Source organism: Taeniopygia guttata, chromosome 7 (genome assembly GCF_048771995.1).
Source record: "Taeniopygia guttata chromosome 7, bTaeGut7.mat, whole genome shotgun sequence".
Classification (NCBI taxonomy): domain Eukaryota; kingdom Metazoa; phylum Chordata; class Aves; order Passeriformes; family Estrildidae; genus Taeniopygia; species Taeniopygia guttata.
In genome coordinates, this window is record NC_133032.1 from 34,408,596 (window position 1) to 34,428,150 (window position 19,555).

Below are 19,555 nucleotides of genomic sequence, written 5' to 3' on the forward strand. Positions count from 1 at the left end.
ATAACAGCTAATTTCCCATCCCTTTTTTTCTTCAATCAGGCCTTCTTCAGCAAATTCACTGAATGTATATAAGAGATGATGGCTTTCACATTTAATGTTCTATGACAAGCACTACGACAGTCTAACAAGGCTATGACAGTCCTTGCCTTTAGAATGTTACAATCAAAAAAAAAGCAGGAGATAATGAAAAAAAATCAATCAGATCTCAGTAAAAGAATTTAAGGAAGGTTGCTTGTTAGTTATCATTTTTGAAAAGACATGGGGAAGACAAACTGTCATTTGTAAATGAGTGACCAAAAGAAGAAATAGAAGATTATGTTCAAATTTCTTGAGTTACTAAAAAGAGATATGGGTGAAAAAATACAAAAGCATGGCAAGAAAAGAAATATAAATGAAGTAAGAGAAAAATACTTATTGGTTGATAATCTACTTTTCTTACTCCTCTGTAAAGAAGTGAAAAATTAGATGACATTGTAGAAAATGAGAAGAGCCTTTCTAAGGGCATGGAAGCCTTCAGAAAACTATCTCGATGAGAAGAGACTGATGGGTCAGTGGAATCAAAAAACAGGCAGAAAATCATATACAATGACAGAAGCTAAGTCCTGAGAATTAAACAAGAGTAACATTCAGAAATCCTTTACAATTCCAACACCAGGATGGGGCAGAAACCATACTCAGGGTGATCTTTGAGCAAGCTGAAGGAATACAGCATTGTGAAACTCAAAGCTATCCTCAAAGTGCTGCTTGCTGGGGTTTGAAATTGAAAACGAAGGTAAAGGAGCAGTTTAAAAGACTTTTTTGTCTGCAAAGATTAGGGACACCAGAAGGTTCTTTAACCAACTATGTCAATTCATTACCAGCATAACAAAACACATGACAAGTTGTAGTAGAAGATTTTAACACAATTATCTCACAGCTACTGACAAAGTCATCTGTCTTGTACTGCTCCACTCTATGGTTTATTCATGAAAATAACAACAAATAATTCTTAAAAAAGCTCTTTCTTCAGCCATGTAGAAGGGGAGAAATATGCTCGAAGATCACCTGAACACACCATGCCGTAAAAAAAAACAAAAAAAAAGGTCACCCACACGGGCTTTAAACTTCCATTGCGTGGAGCTTTTCCTAGGAACCCAGATGGAATAATTTGTGGAGATCACTTACAGTACTGGCACCTGTCTCCTGTGTACTCGGGCAGGCAGGCACAGAAGGGCTGGTTGCCAGCAGTGACACTGCAGGTGCCCCCGTTCTGGCAGAAGCGCTCGCACACCGTCTGGTTGCAGCGCGGCCCCGTAAAACCCAGAGCGCAGCTGCAGGTCGGCCGGCCTGTCCAAAACAGAGAAAGCCATTTTATCATCAAAATAAATACAAATTGAAACAATAATCAGCACTTTCTCCATGCAGATTTATTGTAAGAGTAGGAAGTTTCGATGTTCCAGCCCAACTGCGTTTCCCTGGATGCTGAGAGAACGTGCCTTTGCAAACATTTCTTGAATGCAGAACTTTTGAAAAACAAAAAAAGTCTCTGGGAGATATGGGCACTCAAAAATTGCATCTGTGCATTTTTAAACTTGTGCATGTGCAGTCATTGACTCTTTTATGAGAAAAAAGTCTTTATTTAAAATGTACAATCATTTCAAAGGTGGTCCTAAGCAGGAATTTAAGATACAACTGAGCTGTTCAAGTCATCCTGCCATGATGAGTTCCTCCTGTTGCAGAAGACAGCTGTGTGGTCACTATTGGTGTCTCTTCAGGGTGCACTACATTATATTGAAATCTACAAACCTTGATATACAATCACATGAAAAAACCAAATATTTACTAATGCACTAATAGCTACACTTTACAGAACAAATTTTAATATACCACAAGTATCTGTGCCTGTTTTGTTGTGCCACCCCTCTCAGATAATGAAGACTGTTACACAAAAATTGCTGTCTGGCATCAGACCAAAGATGACTGAAACATCAATATTCAATGTCTGGAAAGCAGTTAACACTTGGGGATGAACATTTGCACACAATGAACTCCTAGTCTACAACTTCTTTTCAAAGGATTTTAAAACAGTCTTTAAAACCCAATGCATTTTCCTTCTATGATCATTCCCTATTGTAGTTTTCCCTTTTTTTTCCTTATCTAAATTCATGTCTAAAGGATTTATAGCTTTGTTACAATTCCACTGTTTTATTAAACCCTTCCACTTTCCCGTCTTATTTTCTTAAGGCTTATCTTCTTTAAAACAAATTTCTAGATCTCATTAAAACTTTTCCATCTTCTGACTTTATTTTTTTATCTCATTTATAATCTTCAGGTAAATGACCCAATGTGTCCAGCCAGCCATCTCCTTTCTCACTTTCTAATAAACTGTTCTCATTCTTGATTATCACTTGCAATACATTATTTTTCCCCCACCCTCCTCTTTGCTTTCATTCAGCTTTAAGGATTTTCCTAAATGTATGGAGAACAACGTTCAACACTTTTATTTTTCCTGGCTTCCCAGAAAGGAAAGAGATGAAGATGAAGCAGGACCTGAGGACCCTTCTGAAATAAAAGGACAGACAGGATGGGTTGGAATAAGATGAGCATTAAAGTTCCCTCCAACCCAAAACATTTCATGACTTGGTGTTTATCAAGTTAACTACATCATGTACTGCGTGTGTGATACAGAATCACTGGACTGGAATTAGAGGCATGAACAGGAAAAATAACCTTTCAGATTTTACCATTGACCACCCAATATATCCACACTTACTTATCCACTTGCCTCCTGATGTTCACCACAGCTGCATCTGAAACTCTGAGGTGTGCAACCCTGCTTACCTTGCTGGTCTTTCTTCTCCACTGAGCTGGATCTATTATTGAGTAATTAAGATTAAACTGTGTATTCCACAAATGCCACAATCTGATTTTTCTTCTGGTCTGCCTTTCTTTTAATCCTGTGTAATCATTTAATATTAAATTCTTTGGAGAATTTTTCAATGCAAGTGAAGCACCCTCATTTTGTCTCATCTCTCTGACTCATGCAGAATGATTTATTCAATCATTTTCCTTCACTTCTTACCCTTCTAACATGACACACTTCATGTAATTCTTTGCTGTATTTTCTATTTTAAGCTATGCTAATTTAAAGTGTTTTGCAAATCATCCTAAGGGCCATGAGATCAGTTAGTCTCTTTCACTAATGAGTACAGCAGGAAAAAAACCATTGACCTAAAAATAGCTCCAACTCCTTTAATATGCATCAGCCTGGTTATTCATATCTGTCCCCTGTGATCTAAACACTAAATCAAAGATGTTGAACTCAGATGTTAGCACAGATTCCACTTGTTTTTCCCCATGTATACAGTTGTATTTAAATTTCTGCCCCCAAGACAGAAGGTTTCACATAATCCTTCATCTGAAGCTGTGTTTCAGTAAAAAAATCTCCATAAAATAGTGATAGAACATAGATCTGGAGGTCTGAAATCAGTTTTCATTATAAATACTCCTCTATCTGTTAAAATGATAAGCCAATGATATTTTTCAAGTTTGTAGAAAATATTATTCTATTCTTTAAAAAGTAGACTTATAAATATGCCAAACTGCTGACAGCTAAATGAAAATTTAATATAGTATAGCCTAAAACCCATTTTTGTCACTCAATTTAACATGACTTTCAGTAATTCTAACAGTTCATTGCCTATTTATACACAGACTGAACCAGAAATAATACTAATAATGACATTTTCATTTGCCTTATTCTTATAAATTATTTCTGATACAAAAAAAAAAAAATTGGTTCCAGGGACAGTTTAACAAAACTGCAGCATTAAACAATGCCAAACAATGCCATAAGTTTTTGTATCATAGAATCAGAACATAGATTTATGTTTGCAAAGGAAAAAGTCATGTAACCAAGACGTCACATAACCCTGATGGCAGAAATTGCAAGATGAGCTCATGCACAGAGAGCTCCAGCACCTTCTCTGGTCATGAAATCTCAGGGTTAGAACTCTACAGACACAGAATTAAAACTCCCTCTGAATTCTTGACCCTCACCACCGCAGAAAGATTCACAACACATTAGCATGTAGAAAAATATTCACTTGGAAAGTGGTTCATGGAATAAATGCAGAACAGAATTTAGTAGAATAAAGGAGAATACATTCTGGGGACTCTAAGACATTAGTTATTTTCAGCAGGATATGAAAAAACAGATGAAATTTTTGACATAGAAATGTAGTTTTGCCCTTTCTTACAAAAAATAAATCATTCAAAAAGAAAAATAAAAAGATACCTCGGAATTAAATCTTTCAATATTCAATTATATTTGGATGAAGAGGCTGCAGTTACTCCTGGTTTGCCAGTTTAATTTGCTATATAATAACTATTGTCTATATAATAACTTTTCAAATAAACTTCAAAAATTGCTCATAAATATCTTGGTTTACTTTCTCTGTAATATGTGGGTGACTTCTTTTGGGAATTCATTCATATATCTTAAGCTTATATTTATATATATTTTTCAAGGGCTAGAATTCTAAGGAGATAAATTTTTATTGATGATATTGCCTAAGCAACAGAGAAATATTCTGAATTTTCAATAACAAAATAAAGTTTAAAAAAAATTAAAAATAATAAAAACCTAGGTCAGTAGCATTATTTTTGTAAGCTTTCTGCAAGTTTTGAAAAATGACACCATCCAGATGAATGTCTTCATGAAAAACTACATTATTTATTTCTTCCAGTCGCTGGTAAATTCACTATCAGCAATGTGTGCTTTGAAGTTATGTGTGAATACGTACAATTAATTTCAATATTTAACTTGCTGTCACAATTAAAGAAATGGAGGTGGTTCTACACGAGCTGTCTGTAAGCAGTATCTTGCCCTTCAGAGCTGTTATCAGCAGTCTGTGGGAACCACAGTAATTCATTTCTGTGTGGTTGATGAACCATAATTAGCTTTACTGAAACAATAGGAGGGGAGAGAAGCTGCATTATTGAAGATAATTAGTAGGTGAGCTGATTGGGATCTATCCCAACAGATACAGAGCCTCTCTGTGCTATTGAAAAGGAGAAAAGAACAATTTCTAAGTATCTCTGAGCAGTCTCAGGGACTGCTCTTGCCGAGCTGGTGCTGGTGGTTCTGCTGGGACCTGGGATCAGCTCCAGGGAAACACGACCCTCCTGCTGCCCACGGTGCCTGTCCTGCTGCCAGTGCCTTGGGAAACTCCTGGGACTCATGTGGCATCAGCAAAACGAGTTCTTCACTGACAGCGTTTTCAGTAGGCACCAAATCACCTTGTTTTGCTCATAAAATAGAATACAAAATAACATCTGCTTCATACACAATGATTCTTTCAGAATATTTCATATATTCTCAGAGGAAAGACATAATTTTTTTTCACTCATTTTGGTAAAAACATCACTATTCTGTATGATTAGACACACCTTTTATATAGCACAAAGTGATTTCTCTGATTTTGTGAATGAGTTTAGTTAATGTGTTTGAGACATTCAGCAATCTATTGCTGCAATATTTTTGCTTTCAATTACATGGAGAAACAAAGTGTGTTTTTATGGTAACAGTGACTTTTTTTTGTCCAAATTCCCATTAATTTGGCTTACTGGAAGGTGTTCATTATTACACCCAAACTTTTAATTACATGTCTCAGATGTGTACTTTTAATTAACTGATGACATTTGCTTTGTTCAATTATTGTAGTTCAATACAACTGTCGTAAACTTATAAATTTTAATTAAAGCTGCTCCAATCTCAGGCTATATAACATTCACATAGGAATTTGCCAAAAGGCTTAGCATTAAGTAAGCCAACAGTGAATAATCCCTGAATTGCCAGTGGGATTTGTTTAACAAATTAACATTTGTGTGCAGATAATGAGCTTCTACAACTTAACACATCCAGCAAAGACTTAGCACAATCATGTTTTAAAAATTAGTAATACTCTGCAATTTACTTAATTAGTTATCACATTACCATTCTATATTAGGTGGGGAACGAGAAGAGGATTTACACATTCACTAGAACACACACATCCACCAGAAGAGTATTTTGTATGCTGCATCATTTTATTTGGATCAGAATATGAAGCAAGATTAATTCCCAGGAAATCTCCTCATTTTTTGAGCCAGAAATGATCAGTAAGGAAATTCCCTGACTCCTGGGGAAGCTTCCAGCCGTGGGAACCCTTTGGAAGCATCATCTCACGAGGCTGAAATTGCTGGCAGCCCCTCAGCTCTCCAGAGGCCACGTGCATAAAATGACACTTGTGAGATTGACTCTATCAAAGCTGTTAGAATAATATGTCAGAATTGACAAGGGCAATTCAAGCCTGCAAGGAAGAGAGGGTCAAGCAAGCTCAAATGATCACAGGACATTTGTATTTTGCAGATGGGTTTAGATTGGCACTGGTACACGTATGGTTTCTGCAACTTCCAGTGGAAAAATTGTCATCATTTTGAACAAAAATACACTTTAAGAAAAGGCAAGGTTGGTAAAAACATGTAGAACTTGATTGCATGAGTTTAGCAGGTCAGTTTGATGAGTCAGATGTATAATGGATCAGAAGGATGACTGCTGCTTGTTGAGGAGGTGTTTGTGAGCACAGACAGCAGATCAAAGTCAAATGATACTGAGATGATTTAATTTTAAAATAGTAATCTTATACTTCACAGAGATTGAGTTCCTTACCAAAATCAGTTTGCAATATACCTATTGGAACACTGGAATTTAAAGGGTGTGTCACTTGCAGACCTGGTTTAGTGGATTGAGGGCTGGACTCAACCTCAGAGCTCTTTTCCAGTCTTAAAGATTCTATGATTCTATTGCTGTCAGACAGACCAACCTGGTAACACAGACTACAAATCTAGACAAAATATAATGCTGAAGTTCTAAAACCATTAATGAGAAACTGAGGAATTCCTGGTAATAAAGAAAGTTTTTATTCCTACATGTAGAAATGTGCAAGAATAAAGTAACTAAAGACTAAGAACTGTCACATGAGCCTGGCACAGCAGATCAGCTCTGCCTGGGAGGGTGAGACAAGGAGAAGGCTGGTCTGGATTTCACACCCTGAGTCCAACTGCAAAGGGCTTGTCCATCCCCTGCAGCTAAAAGTGTCCTGCCCTATTCAAGGGCTGTGTAACCGACTGGAAAGGCAAAATGGTGCTGCAAAAATACTTGAGGAATTAAGCTATCTCAGTTTAATTACATTTTTCAATGCTTTTGGGGAGTCCAGTGTAACTTCTCTCTTTAAAACATGTAACAGCCTTAGTACATCATGGGCTGGATTAAACTGTGATAAGGGGCATTGCCCTGGCATGCTAGTTTGTTTCAGTAACACACGATTTATGGACTGATAGAGATAAGAAATACAGCCTGATAAGAAATAGAGATTTCCTCTTAATAGAATATTTACCAGGTCCAGAGGCTAGGCATGCAAGGAAGATGAGATGCACATCAACTTGAACATTTTATCTGGAATACTGGATGGAGTCACTGTGATTTAGAAAGATACAAGGTCTTTTTTCCACATTTCCAGCGCATGAAAGTTATGGTGTGGGCTTCAAGGCAAGGCTACCCTCATGAATTGGAAATGGCAGGTAGGACATCTGGTTAACTTGAAATATGGCTGTTAAAAATTTGATGAAACTAAAGGGAGCCAGCACAGTAGAAGAATACTCCTATCAGTGGGTGAGCACAGGTACCACAGAACCAGCTCTATGTTGGTCTCAGCTTTTAAAGGCACACTTTTGCTCATGTGTGGTACAATAAACTTCAGCTGCTGTTAAAGGTTCAGATTCCCCCCAGATGAAGCTCTCCTGGTGCACTTTAGTGCAGACATGTCATTCTATTTGGGACCAAGCATCAGGCTGATTCCTGCCCTTCTCTGGCTGATTCCTGCCCTCCCCAGGCCCGTGTTAAGAATTCAACAAAGTGCATTGTAGACCCTGCTCATATCTTGCCTAAACCCACCGGTGGCAAACCTACTGCACTAATTGTTTAGCAAGGCTGAGGGATTTCAGAGGCTGGATTTAGCAGGAAAATTAAAAATATCCATGCGATAGCATAGCTGTGTGAGCACAGCAAGTGTGAGCTGCCTGGGAGAGGGAAAACAAACTGCTGGAGGTGAGTGAGCCCTGTGGCTACTGCCAAAAAAAAAGGATTAAATAAATCCCTGGGGTCTCTGCAGGACTCACAACAGAGCTGAGTTCCAGGAGCCAAGTTATTAATTTTATTACGCCTTTTAACCCCACAAAAGAATCAATTAGATGCCAGACATGTAAAAATGTGGGAATAAACATCCTCTCTTCAGATGATGAGGAAGCTCTGCACACCATTTAAACCATCACTTCCACTCACTTGCATGTCCTTACTTAGCATTTATTGATCTCAACACATTGATAAAAATCTCTGCTTATCACTTGTGCCAGTAGTTCCATCAGCTGTTAGGAGCAGTTTAAAGTCTAATTAATCAACTTCCAGTAGAAGTAATTCTCATTTTCTGATATTTAGTCATTATTATGAACAACATTATTAACCCTCAACGACTCAGAACTGAAAGAATAAATTACTAGACTTGCATTCCCTTGGAATTTTGCCACCATGCCTCAGTCAATGGGAGGAGGCTCCAGAGAAGCCAGCAAGTGGGGCTAAATTAGCAAATTACATAGGCTAACATTAATTAGTAAGGAATGTCATGGAAATCTTTACAGTCTAAGCCTTCTCTGCCATGGAAACTCAGATACAGAATTCTGCATTACAAGGAGGAAACTCTGATGAGCAGTCAAAAACTTCTCAATGTCAGGTGCCTGGACTTTTTTCAGAGGGTGGTAGCCACTTCATCACATGGGAGAAAATGATTCACAGCATCTTAAGCAGATGAAAGCTTCTCAGAAGGAGGTAGCAAACTCTTCTCCAGCTCTTGTATTTTGAATCAAATATTTAAATATTCACTGAAGCAGAAAATAGAGTTCTACTTCTCCTTTCTTACAGAATTGCTATATTTTAGAGTACTTGTTTTTACACTTTTCCTCTCTAGCCCAGACATTATACAAGACACAAAAGCTTATGTGTTAGGGACAAAGATCAATTCTCAAATGCCTGCTTTTTAACAGGATAAAGCCCCTGAACCCAGGAGATGCAATTTCAAATTCCTTCAGGAAAATGAAGGATCTGAGTTCTCATCAACAAAGTCTTCCTGAGAATTAGGTGAGTAAAATTCCTATCTGGTGAAACCCAGTAAGACAAAGGTAAAAGATTGAGGTCAGGTATTTAAGCAAATATTTCTGTGTATGCACATATAAATTTAGGGAGTGAATTGATATAAATTTACAGAACACAAAATCTGATTTTTTTGTAGTGTTAGTTTGACTGGACATTGTGCTTTACTATTCCACTGCTACACCACAACACTTGAGTCTTTACACTGAATATTTATATTCTTTATATTCTCCCTTTTCTGGTATACAGTTTAATTGTGCTGAAACACCCAGATAAGTGAATGTAAAGCCCTACTGATTACAAAGAATATGTGTGGAATCTGCTGCTATTTTTTGCATATTGTTTAAGTACAGACAAAGCAAATAAAGAGAAAAATTTTAAAAAAATTAAAGGAACAAATTCAAGCATGTTTAATGCAGGTATAACAGCAAGGTAGAGGTGTTCAGAAATACTTACCAAGGAGAGAAGCCCCACAGGTTCCCCCATTCTGGCAGTAGTTGTAGCAGTGATTGGTTTCACACCTTTCACCAGAGTAACTTGGCCAGCAGTGGCACCGGGCATCCCCCTTCTCATTGATAATGCACTTCCCTCCATTCTCACAGGTTAATTTACAGCTGTCATCTGCAGCAAGAACACACACAGCTTCAACAACCAGCTCCAGGAAATGGCAAAACAGACCCCTGCATAAAGCACAGCCATGGATCTCTGTCAGCGAGGGGCAGAATATCACTTTGCAGAAAGGAGAAAGTAACTATGCCTTCTCTTTCCACAGTGACAGAAAAACACCCAAAATTTGGGGACCATAAACCCTGGAAAAGCTCCCAGGAGCTGGTGGGAGCTCTTGCATGTCACAGGGAGGCTGGCCTCCCTAGGATCTAAGTGAGTAATGATGGTATGAATTCTTGTTTGAAATTATAATTCCAAGTTTGAGACTTGGAAAACTGAATGCTGGCTTCATCTTGAAGACCTCAGAAAACTTCTCAGTCATTTTCTCGTGACTTCAGCCCTTTTTAATTAGCCCTTTTTGGATTTCTCTTCCATATTCTCTGCTAACTAACAGCCTTCTTAACTAAGCCCCATCCAAATTATTTAAAAGGAAATTATTTAGCCTTTAAATCCTCTTCCAAAATTGGTATTTGCATACAAACCTGTTTCTCCTAAGCCATATTTTCTGCTAATTTATTTTTTTTCTGCTCAGACTGTAAAATCCCTGAGAAGGGAAGCTGCCTACTGCTCTGCAATTCTATTTCTTATGGCAGCAGTGCCAACCTCTTAGTGATGAGGTATAAAGGGACACAAACTTTGATCAGGCCAGATTCAGTCCTCATGTAAAGCTCTTGTGTAATTAGAGTTGTGCCTCTCTTAGAAACACTTTGAACAGTAAACCTGTATTAATTTCAATGAACAAGGTACAAAATCACTCAATGATAACAACAGCAAATTAATTATAGATGAGCACACATATAATGCTCAAACATACAAACAACTGTAATCAGAAAGAAGCAGGAAAGCACCTTTCCAGCCCAAATCATACTTTGAGCAACGAGACTTCATTTGTCACGTAGCAAAACAATTCTGTGAAGCCAGACAACTTCCTAACTAATCCAGGAATTTAGCCAAGAGAGATGCCACAAGTACTGAGAACTTTTCAATAATACATCCACCAGCTGCAGCAGTGTTGCTGAATTCATCTTCTTTAGTCAAACAATTAATGAAAAAGAGTCCAAGTTCCAATTTGTCCCTTTCTGGTTGAGGTCTAACACTGATTGGCATGGCACAGGCACAGCACCTCCTTTGGGGTTTAATGAAATTTAAATTTGTGTTGCAAGTGCAGAGCTTAGCAGTGTTGGATGTTCTCTACCTAACCAGTTCTCTCCAGAAAGAACTCTGTAAAACCCAGGAACACAACTGTGCTTGTGCAGAGCCCTTTGTTTGGATGCTCCCAAGTCTCTCTTTCCTGCCTGTGTGAACCCCTTCTCAGCAAGGTCTGCGCCTCTTTTCACAGCCAGCGCTGAGATGCTGCAGACACAAAACCTGGGATCAAACCTATTTAAACAAAACTTCTGGAAACTGTCATCCTTCAGAAAATTGTAACTTTCTAAAATTAAGCTGCAACTAAATTTTCCGTGATGGACTGAGTGGCACCTCATTATTTCCCGAGTTTTACAATAAAAATATGAAATCCTGTTTCCACTTGATTTTTTGGTATCCACCTGTATATATGCAATTTCTGTAAGAAAGCTACTTTGTATTTGGGAGTTTGAGGATGCTTCAGTGTTTTATTAATTTGGGTGGTTCATTAAATCCTTTGATGTTCCATGAACCATTCCTCGGTTACTCATTATAGAAGTTGTTTGAATGGATAATGTAGCATATCTTATTGGAGAGAAGGTCTATTTTTGTTTTGCTTATCTTATCTGTTTTACTTATCATTACTCATGAGTTTATGGAGCAGAACTTGGCAAACACAGAATAAATAACAGTGAAGTACAGACAACTGCTCATATTTATGAACCTTTCTGATAATGCATTAAAAACATATTCTATTTCTCTTTTAGAGCAATTCCACATAATTAAGATATAAAATTAGGCAGAAAATATGGAAATTACTAATGATTTTGTTCTCTGTGAAACATTTTGAATTCAAGACTTTCAGTACAACTCTAATATGAAACAGAGAAATGGTAATACAGCAATTTTGGACTTTCAATAAGCTGAGAAAGAAGATTGAAAGATGCAATGGAAAAGGCAGTTTTAAAATAGTGTATTAAACTTGAACAATATATGGGGTTTAATGCTGCTGCTTTGTTGTCTGGAGGTAAATACAAGAAACAAATTACACTGATTCACATCAGCTGAGTACAAAAGGGGATGACATGCCTGCCTTTGTGTGGGAGACATGAGCAGAACAATTCCATAGGAAAAGACAGGAAGAAAAGGAATACAGGAGAAAAATACAGAAGAATTAGTAGAAAAAGCTGAATGCAGTTAATTGGAATTACTGAATAAATACCTCAGAAAGAAGAAGTGGGAACAAGTCTAGCAAGTGCCCACCCTTGGAAAAAACTTGTTAAAAAGACAAAACCAGAAAAGTTTCTAACTCGTCTTCAGTGCTGCTCTGAGCTTGCTAAACTCAAAGACCTCTCAGCTTTTCTTTTCACTTCTGAAATTACAGAGGTATATCATTTCACTTGTTATCCTACCTCTAGTCTAGCTAGAGAATCTCTAACATGAAAGAAAGGGTTATACATCATATAATTTTATATATTCTCCCCTAATCTGGATATTTAGTCTTCAGCTGCCTTGTTTTGCTGATTTCAATCTTAATGTCTTTAATAAATAATCAAAGAATTTTGTTTTGACATTTCTCTTATGATTTTCTTCACAGTAAAAGTGCTTGACACAAACGTTAATAGACTTTGTCTTATCAGCTTCATCTTTGACTCTTCCCTTTTTCTGGAAGCAAAAGGAAAATCTTACAAAGAAACACTGATAAAACAGCAAATCAAAGCTTTGTGAACTCTACTGGCATTTTTTTCTTTCACTTGTTCAATTTTTTGATATTCCATTCCTCTCCCCCATTTACACAATACACACCTTTTATTAACACAGATGAAAGAAAAACTAAGAAAAAGCCTACATTAAGCATTACTTGAAATATAATTCTAAACAAAAACTAAGGAAACACTTATTCAGTAGCCTGTAAAAAAGTCATAACAGATATTGCAGCCATGGGAAGGTACAGAAAATTATCAATATATTAAAAGTGCTTCTCTAGGCATTTTCTGTCTACCCATAAAAATTTATCACAAGTCATTTAAAAACCTCTTCAGATCTCTCTTTAATAAAAACACACACTCCTGAAAACATTACCACAGCATAATCCTTTGCCCACTAGTGAAAATGGAGCACTACTGAAATTATGAGTTCAAACTGGTACAAGTCAGCAGTGAAAACAAATTTATTGTATTTGTCCATTCTTCAACACCTAAGTAGTAACTATGGGTAATTTGAAATAATTTTTAGGTGGTTCTGTAACAGCAGAAATTGTTGACACGTGTCCTCCTGAGATGGACAAAGAGCTGACACTTGGCAGGGAGGGTGTTCAGACTGATTTGTGTCCAGAGTTGGACAATGTTATTAATACCAAAGCATGAGCCACTATAACACAGTCTTGTTAATTCAATATTTAAAGACTAGGCATATAGATCAATGAGATTTTCTACAGAGAATTATGACATTTCAGGTAAATTAATTTAATTGATAAACTGAGCAATTTAAGCACAAAGGATCTCACCAAAATATCCATCACTTGCACTTCTGAGCCTGGAATTAAACATCAGGAAAACATCCTAATACACATAATACACACAAGAAATGCTATTCTGTGATTTCTGAAATATTTACAAATTCAAGGTGGCTAAGAAATCATTCCAGCAGTGTGATCAAGCTAGGTTTGGCCTAAATTAAGGACATTTTAAAGTACTTAATAATCTTCTGTGGAAAAAATTCCCTCCCCATCCCTAAAACACAGCAAAAACTTAGAGGCTCTTTTCTCATGAATTCTGGTTTCCTGTGTCTCAGTATTAGTCATTACAGAGGTTCCCAGAATATATAACTTTAGATAAAAATGCTGCAGATTTTTTTTCTTTCTTTGACTGTTACTTCAAAGTCATTATTATTTGCTATGTTGCTCTCACTGCCTTTTCACCATTGCTGCAGTGTTTTTTTCTCCTGAATGACTCACGTTTAATTTGGGATCCAAAACACCTCAGTGCTTTTCAAACTTCTCTTGGCCAGTATTTATACCCACTCACTTTTAAGTATCATCTTGTATCAGTTAAGCTGAAAGCTCATTTTTCATTTTGATGAATATTAGCAGGGGAAATATTTTTTTTGAATCAGCGATTTTGTTTCTTCACCTTTCAGTTGCAGCTAATTAATGTGTGTACTGAACACCACAAACTCTGCACTAACAGCCAGCCTGGCTTTTTGCAATGACCAAAACTGACCAGCTGTTTATTTTCTGGTTTTCCTGCAGCTTTCAGTACCTACCTAGGAGGCTCTGATCAATGCATGTTCCATTCATCAATGCTTTTCCTTCTGGACAAGCACATGTTGCACCAGAAGGGTTGAGTAAACAAATGAATTCACATGTCAGGTCCAAGCAGGGGTTAGGCACTGTTTAAAAAGACAAAATATTAGAAATATTGATTTTTTTTTTTTGTTTAATACATTCACAGCTATGTTCTAAAGCCAAGAAAAGACAAATAATCAGATACAAAAATTCTGATACACTTCCACTTCCCAGGACATCCTCAAGTCTGTGAATCCACTCCCTCAAAAAGCAATGCAAGACCCACAGAAGGACAGAATTTATTCCATTACCAAAAAATGTACTGGCTACATGGAGTAAAAAATTTAATCTGCTTCTGGCTAGAGGAATTGTTATTCATCTTTCTTCTAATTTTTTTTTTTTACCTCAGTTACAGTGCAGGTACCAAAGGCATTTCTGTACAAATTTGTCCAGCGTCCTTTCAAATGGGTGCAAATGCATCAAAATTATATCAAGAAATATGACGAAATCTATTTTCAGTTTGTACAATCAGGCTCTGGTTTATGTTTACACAACTTGGTTACTTTTTCCCCCACCCTGAGGTGATGTTGAATTTAAAGTAATTATGCTTACTCACAGTCCGTTTGTTTGTAGCGGTGCAAAATCAAGGCACTTTTTGCTTTATCAACATCCACACCGAGATATTCTACAAGGCTCTTGCCAAACTTGTGCACTCTAAATGCACCATTTTTAGGGCCTGCTCCATATATGTAATCCTCAAAAATGTCAATTCTATGTGGATGCAGTAAACCTTGAGTAAAAATGGATAGCAAATGCAAATACATATTCATATTCAAATAATAAACAATTTTAAAAATAAAAACTTTAATTCATTACTGTGATTAACACCTAAGGACATTATTTTTCAGACAGCTTGTTTGGTCCTCACAAAAATTATCTTTAATAAAGCAATCTTTCTCAAAGGAACTCTTCCCATTTTGCAGGCAGCTTAAATGTCAAGATTTTTATCAGTTTTCCACAAAACTGAGCCTCAGAAATTGGCCGATCATTGGAAAAAAAACCCCAGAAACTCCATAGTAACAACTCACTAATTAGAATAGACTTGTTCTACTTGTTGTACCTTAGGTCCAACACTTTAACTAGATGTATGTGACAAGGAAGAAAGAGGTCATTTTGCTTAACATCAAAGAAATTATTCTGACAAAAATTTCTTCAGCTCCTTCCTAACATGTTTGAAATGCTAGGTTTTGTCCTGCACTTGTTTTAATTCATAATTATAGTAAACTAATGCAAAAGAAATTGTTAACTCTACCAACTCCTCATTTTTAAGAGCTCTGAGGGCCTATTAGGCCATCAGTTGGATTTCCTGGTGTATTTCCCTTGTATTTTCTTAATTTCATCAGTCAGCCTTTATTTCTTCCTATTGTTCTTTCATGCTCTCAGTGCTTGGTACTCAGTATTTCATTTTCAAAAAAAATATGTATGAATTTTTATTAATTCTTTAAGGCTTATTTAATTCAATGGGTTGAAGGTTTAGTCTCAAAGCAATTTCTAAGCTCCCACAATTTTCCTTTGGTCCAGTGCTAGAGGAGTTTGTGGTCAGACCCCTACACTATTCAGATGATTATCTTCATGTATATTGATACAAATTGTGGAATAAAATACTTTTAAATCAAAATAAGATGATTTCAAACTTGTTCTGTCCAATTGGGATTATGGGAAATTCCTCCTGGTATATTCCAGAATATCCTGGTGAATTCTGGGTTAAAACACTCAGTAGCACCAGGTATAATAACACCCTGAAATTCTCCAGAACCAGCTGCCCACTAAGCAATCCTCCCCAAAAGGCTGCTTTCATATCTTTTTTTTTTTAATGTGTCCCTTTTATTTGCTATTTAAATGTCATAAATTTCTTACTTAACAAATTGTTAAAAAGCCATTGTGCAATTGAAAACAGTTTGCTTCACCAGAATCTCCTTTTTTTATCAAAAGGAACTTTCATTTGCATTCTGTTAGCAGAATTCTGTGATTACTCCCTGACCTGAAAGCCAAGCCCATTATTCTCCCAGAACTGATTCAGATCAACTGTTCTACAGCCCCTAAAACTCCAATTCAATGCATGCAGCTCTAAGTCCAAGTGAGATTGAGCCTAAATATTAATCACAATGTTACTCAATAGTACCTAAACTTGGAGAACTGCACACATATCTTTGAATCTTTGTTCCCCTAAGGTAAATTTATTAGATTATCTTAAAGCTGAAATTACCTTTATCTTATCTAAAACACTTGCTTAGATAATTTTTGAAGCATTGTCTAACAAAAGCACAAAATATTACTCAATAATCACTGCTTTCTGCTTACATAGTTCCTATGAAGAGTGGAACTTCAGCCAAATAAGATAAAATAAAATAGGAATCATGTTATACCAAGGCTCTCCATACCTTGTTTTGTGCTCACAGACACAACTGAGTCGGACCCATCAAAAAGAACACTGCCAATAACAGATAACTCAAAGTCAGCCCAGAACAGGCGCTGGCTGAACTGATCAACTACGAGACCTACAAAGGAGATAAAGTTCAAATAGGAACATAAAACCTGAAAAAAAAATCAATATTTTTCTATAACTCTACATTTTTATGTCATTCATATTCTTATGTACACAAAATATTGCAGCAATGAAAAGATTTGACTGGAAAACTAAGTGAATAAAATATTACAGCTCTCACTTAAATCTTTCCCTTGGGGCAACCATGGTTTTTTATCTTCTTTACCTTCCTCTGCCCAAGGTCAGCACCTTTTCTAACCCATTCTCCTCAGCAGATACGGATAGAAATATCAGGTGGGAATTAAATATAGAGTCAAGTCCTCTAACCTGTCCTCCCAACCAAAATCTAAGATGCCAATTGCACCAGTGTGATCCCATGTTAAAAACTAGGCATTCAGAATTCATGGAGTCTTTGCACCCTGCTTCCACACATATTTAATTCTGTTCTCATTTTTACCACCAATACTTCCCATGCAGTCTTGCAGAATTAAAAATCAGATTATTTTAACTACAGTACTGCTGCAAGACTTAAACAGCAATATCGGCAGATGTATAGCTATATACATATATATTTATCTGTATCTGAAAAGAAAACAAAAGAGAATAAAATATCAATGACATGATAAATACCCAGCCGCTAGGCAATAATTAAATAGTTAAAACAAGTAGTCCATGCTTCACAGAGGAAGATTAAATGGTTAATATGCCATTTTAGGTCATGTTAAAAACTTCAGCCTGAAGAAAATATTGAAACCATAAAATAATTTAATTCTGAGCTTTTGAAGTTGCAGTGCATCTTTAATAAGAATGGGAAAAGGTATTTTTCTTCCTATTTATGTAAGTAGGTAAGTCAGAAAAATTGCATCAAAAGAAATTATACGTAACAGTGAAAATACTCCTCTTAAGGTCATAAATTAATCAGCTACAGATAGATGAAAGGAAGTGAAGAAAATCTGACTCACAGAGCAGTGAAATATGTTTACATTTAAAATTCCATTTAAAAAAAACCCCTATTTTAAAGAAACACTGGCATTCAGGGATATGGCTAAAGAGAATAATTTCTGGCAAAAGGCAATCACAATGTGTCAGTTCTGTGTGATACATGGCACCTGTAAGGGGCATGCTTTAGAAGCAGTCCCCACTCTCCACATTTAAATTATTCTTTGCATTTTAATGAGAAGATTTAAATACAAATTAATACATAACTAGCATTCTCAATGTATCTTTCATGATCTCAAAGAAGTACTTCTATTTGTTTTATACATATAACACTCATGTGATAGCGATTTCTGTGTGAATCCTATGAAGTCAAGCCCAAATGATCAAATTCTCATTCCCTCTTATTTGAAATAGGAAAGCCATATGTGGTAATAAATTTAAGAACATTGTAAACAAAATCAATAAAGTCCCATTGGGAGGAAATATTAAAGGTTTGAACTTTGTCTTTGCATTCGCTCTATATGGGCCTGTGTTAAATATCTGACAAAAAATTTTAAAACTTCATGAACATTTTTCTACCATAAAGTCAAGGAAGAAAACACAGAAGGATGTTACTAAAGTATTTTCAGGCAGTAAACACAGGAAAATGCCTGTTTCTTGGGTGTTTTGTCAGGTTGGCTTTTTTTTTTTTGTTTTGTTTTTTTTTTAACTGAGAAACTGAAATCCTCCTGAGTTAGTGAGTACCAGGTATTTGGGAAAAATCAGGTGTTTACCTGTAGGTCTTTGCAGGTTCTTTTGAACCAGTATCCTTCTCAGAGTACCATCCATAGATGATTCCTCTATGTGAGACCGATCCCCAATAACTGTCCAGTACATCATCCTGAAAGTGTTAAACACAAAAAATCCCCTGAATGACTGCACAGAGCCCCAAAACACTTCACTGATGCTCAGTTGTTGCGAGCCTTTCCACATTCCTGGCAGAGTGAAGGTGTTGGTTTACATTTAGGCAAGCTGAGCAAGAAGTTAAGTAAACAACTCAGAAAAGTTTAGACAATTGCAGAATTTCCTTTCCCTTGCTGCGTTTTGCAATTTTATTTGAATTACCGAATCAGAGTGGTGTTGAAGGATACATACCCCTTTTTAGGATTGACAGCAATTGCATATGGCTCTCCTGCAATGCTGGTGAGGAGCCTGGTGCAGTTGGGTCCCTTCAGCTGCCCCACATTGATGGAGTACCTGAGGCTGGTCCAGTGGGTTGTGTAGTAGCTGAACCAATGCATCCGGGAATGATCAGTCCAGTAAATATTCCCAGCCACCCAGTCCACAGCGATGCCCCTGGGCCTTTTGAACTCTGGACACTAAAAGGAACAGATGTTGCAGTCAGATTTGTGGAAATGGCCTTCCACAGCAGCTGCACAGCCACAGATTCCTGTCACTTTTTCAGAAACGCTGCATTGGAAAGATTTAAACTCGCAGGAGTTCAGCTCTGAGGGATCTGCTGACACCTCTATTCCATGCAGAGGAGCAAGTCAATGTTTTGGGTCTGTTCTCTCAAGTTTAAGGCTACCCACATCAGGGAAAAGTCACTTTGACATCAACTACTTGAACTATTGATACTGAAGCAAATAAGTGTTTTGGACTGTAATTAAAAATTGAAGGAAAAGGAAGTTTTAAGATTATGCAGCTATTTTATTCCATGGTGTTCCATCCCAAAGCCCTCAGTGAAAACAGGGTGAGCTCATCCTGAGGACTGGGTAGAGAAAATCTGCAT

At 36.7% G+C, this 19,555-nt stretch overlaps 1 protein-coding gene across 4 annotated transcripts in view; it reads right to left on the reverse strand.

Moving 5' to 3' along the window:
* Nucleotides 1-19,555, reverse strand: part of LRP1B (LDL receptor related protein 1B) — a 630,666-nt gene that overhangs the window by 27,131 nt on the left and 583,980 nt on the right. For all 4 annotated transcript variants that reach the window (XM_041717598.2, XM_032749504.3, XM_072931733.1 and 1 more), the window contains 7 exons: nt 18,919-19,142; nt 18,558-18,664; nt 16,742-16,858; nt 14,917-15,090; nt 14,279-14,404; nt 9,680-9,844; nt 1,165-1,326 (listed from right to left, as the gene is read on the reverse strand). In XM_041717598.2, coding sequence (XP_041573532.2) covers nt 1,165-1,326; nt 9,680-9,844; nt 14,279-14,404; nt 14,917-15,090; nt 16,742-16,858; nt 18,558-18,664; nt 18,919-19,142 — 1,075 coding nt within the window. The remainder of the gene's footprint in view (nt 1-1,164; nt 1,327-9,679; nt 9,845-14,278; nt 14,405-14,916; nt 15,091-16,741; nt 16,859-18,557; nt 18,665-18,918; nt 19,143-19,555) is intronic.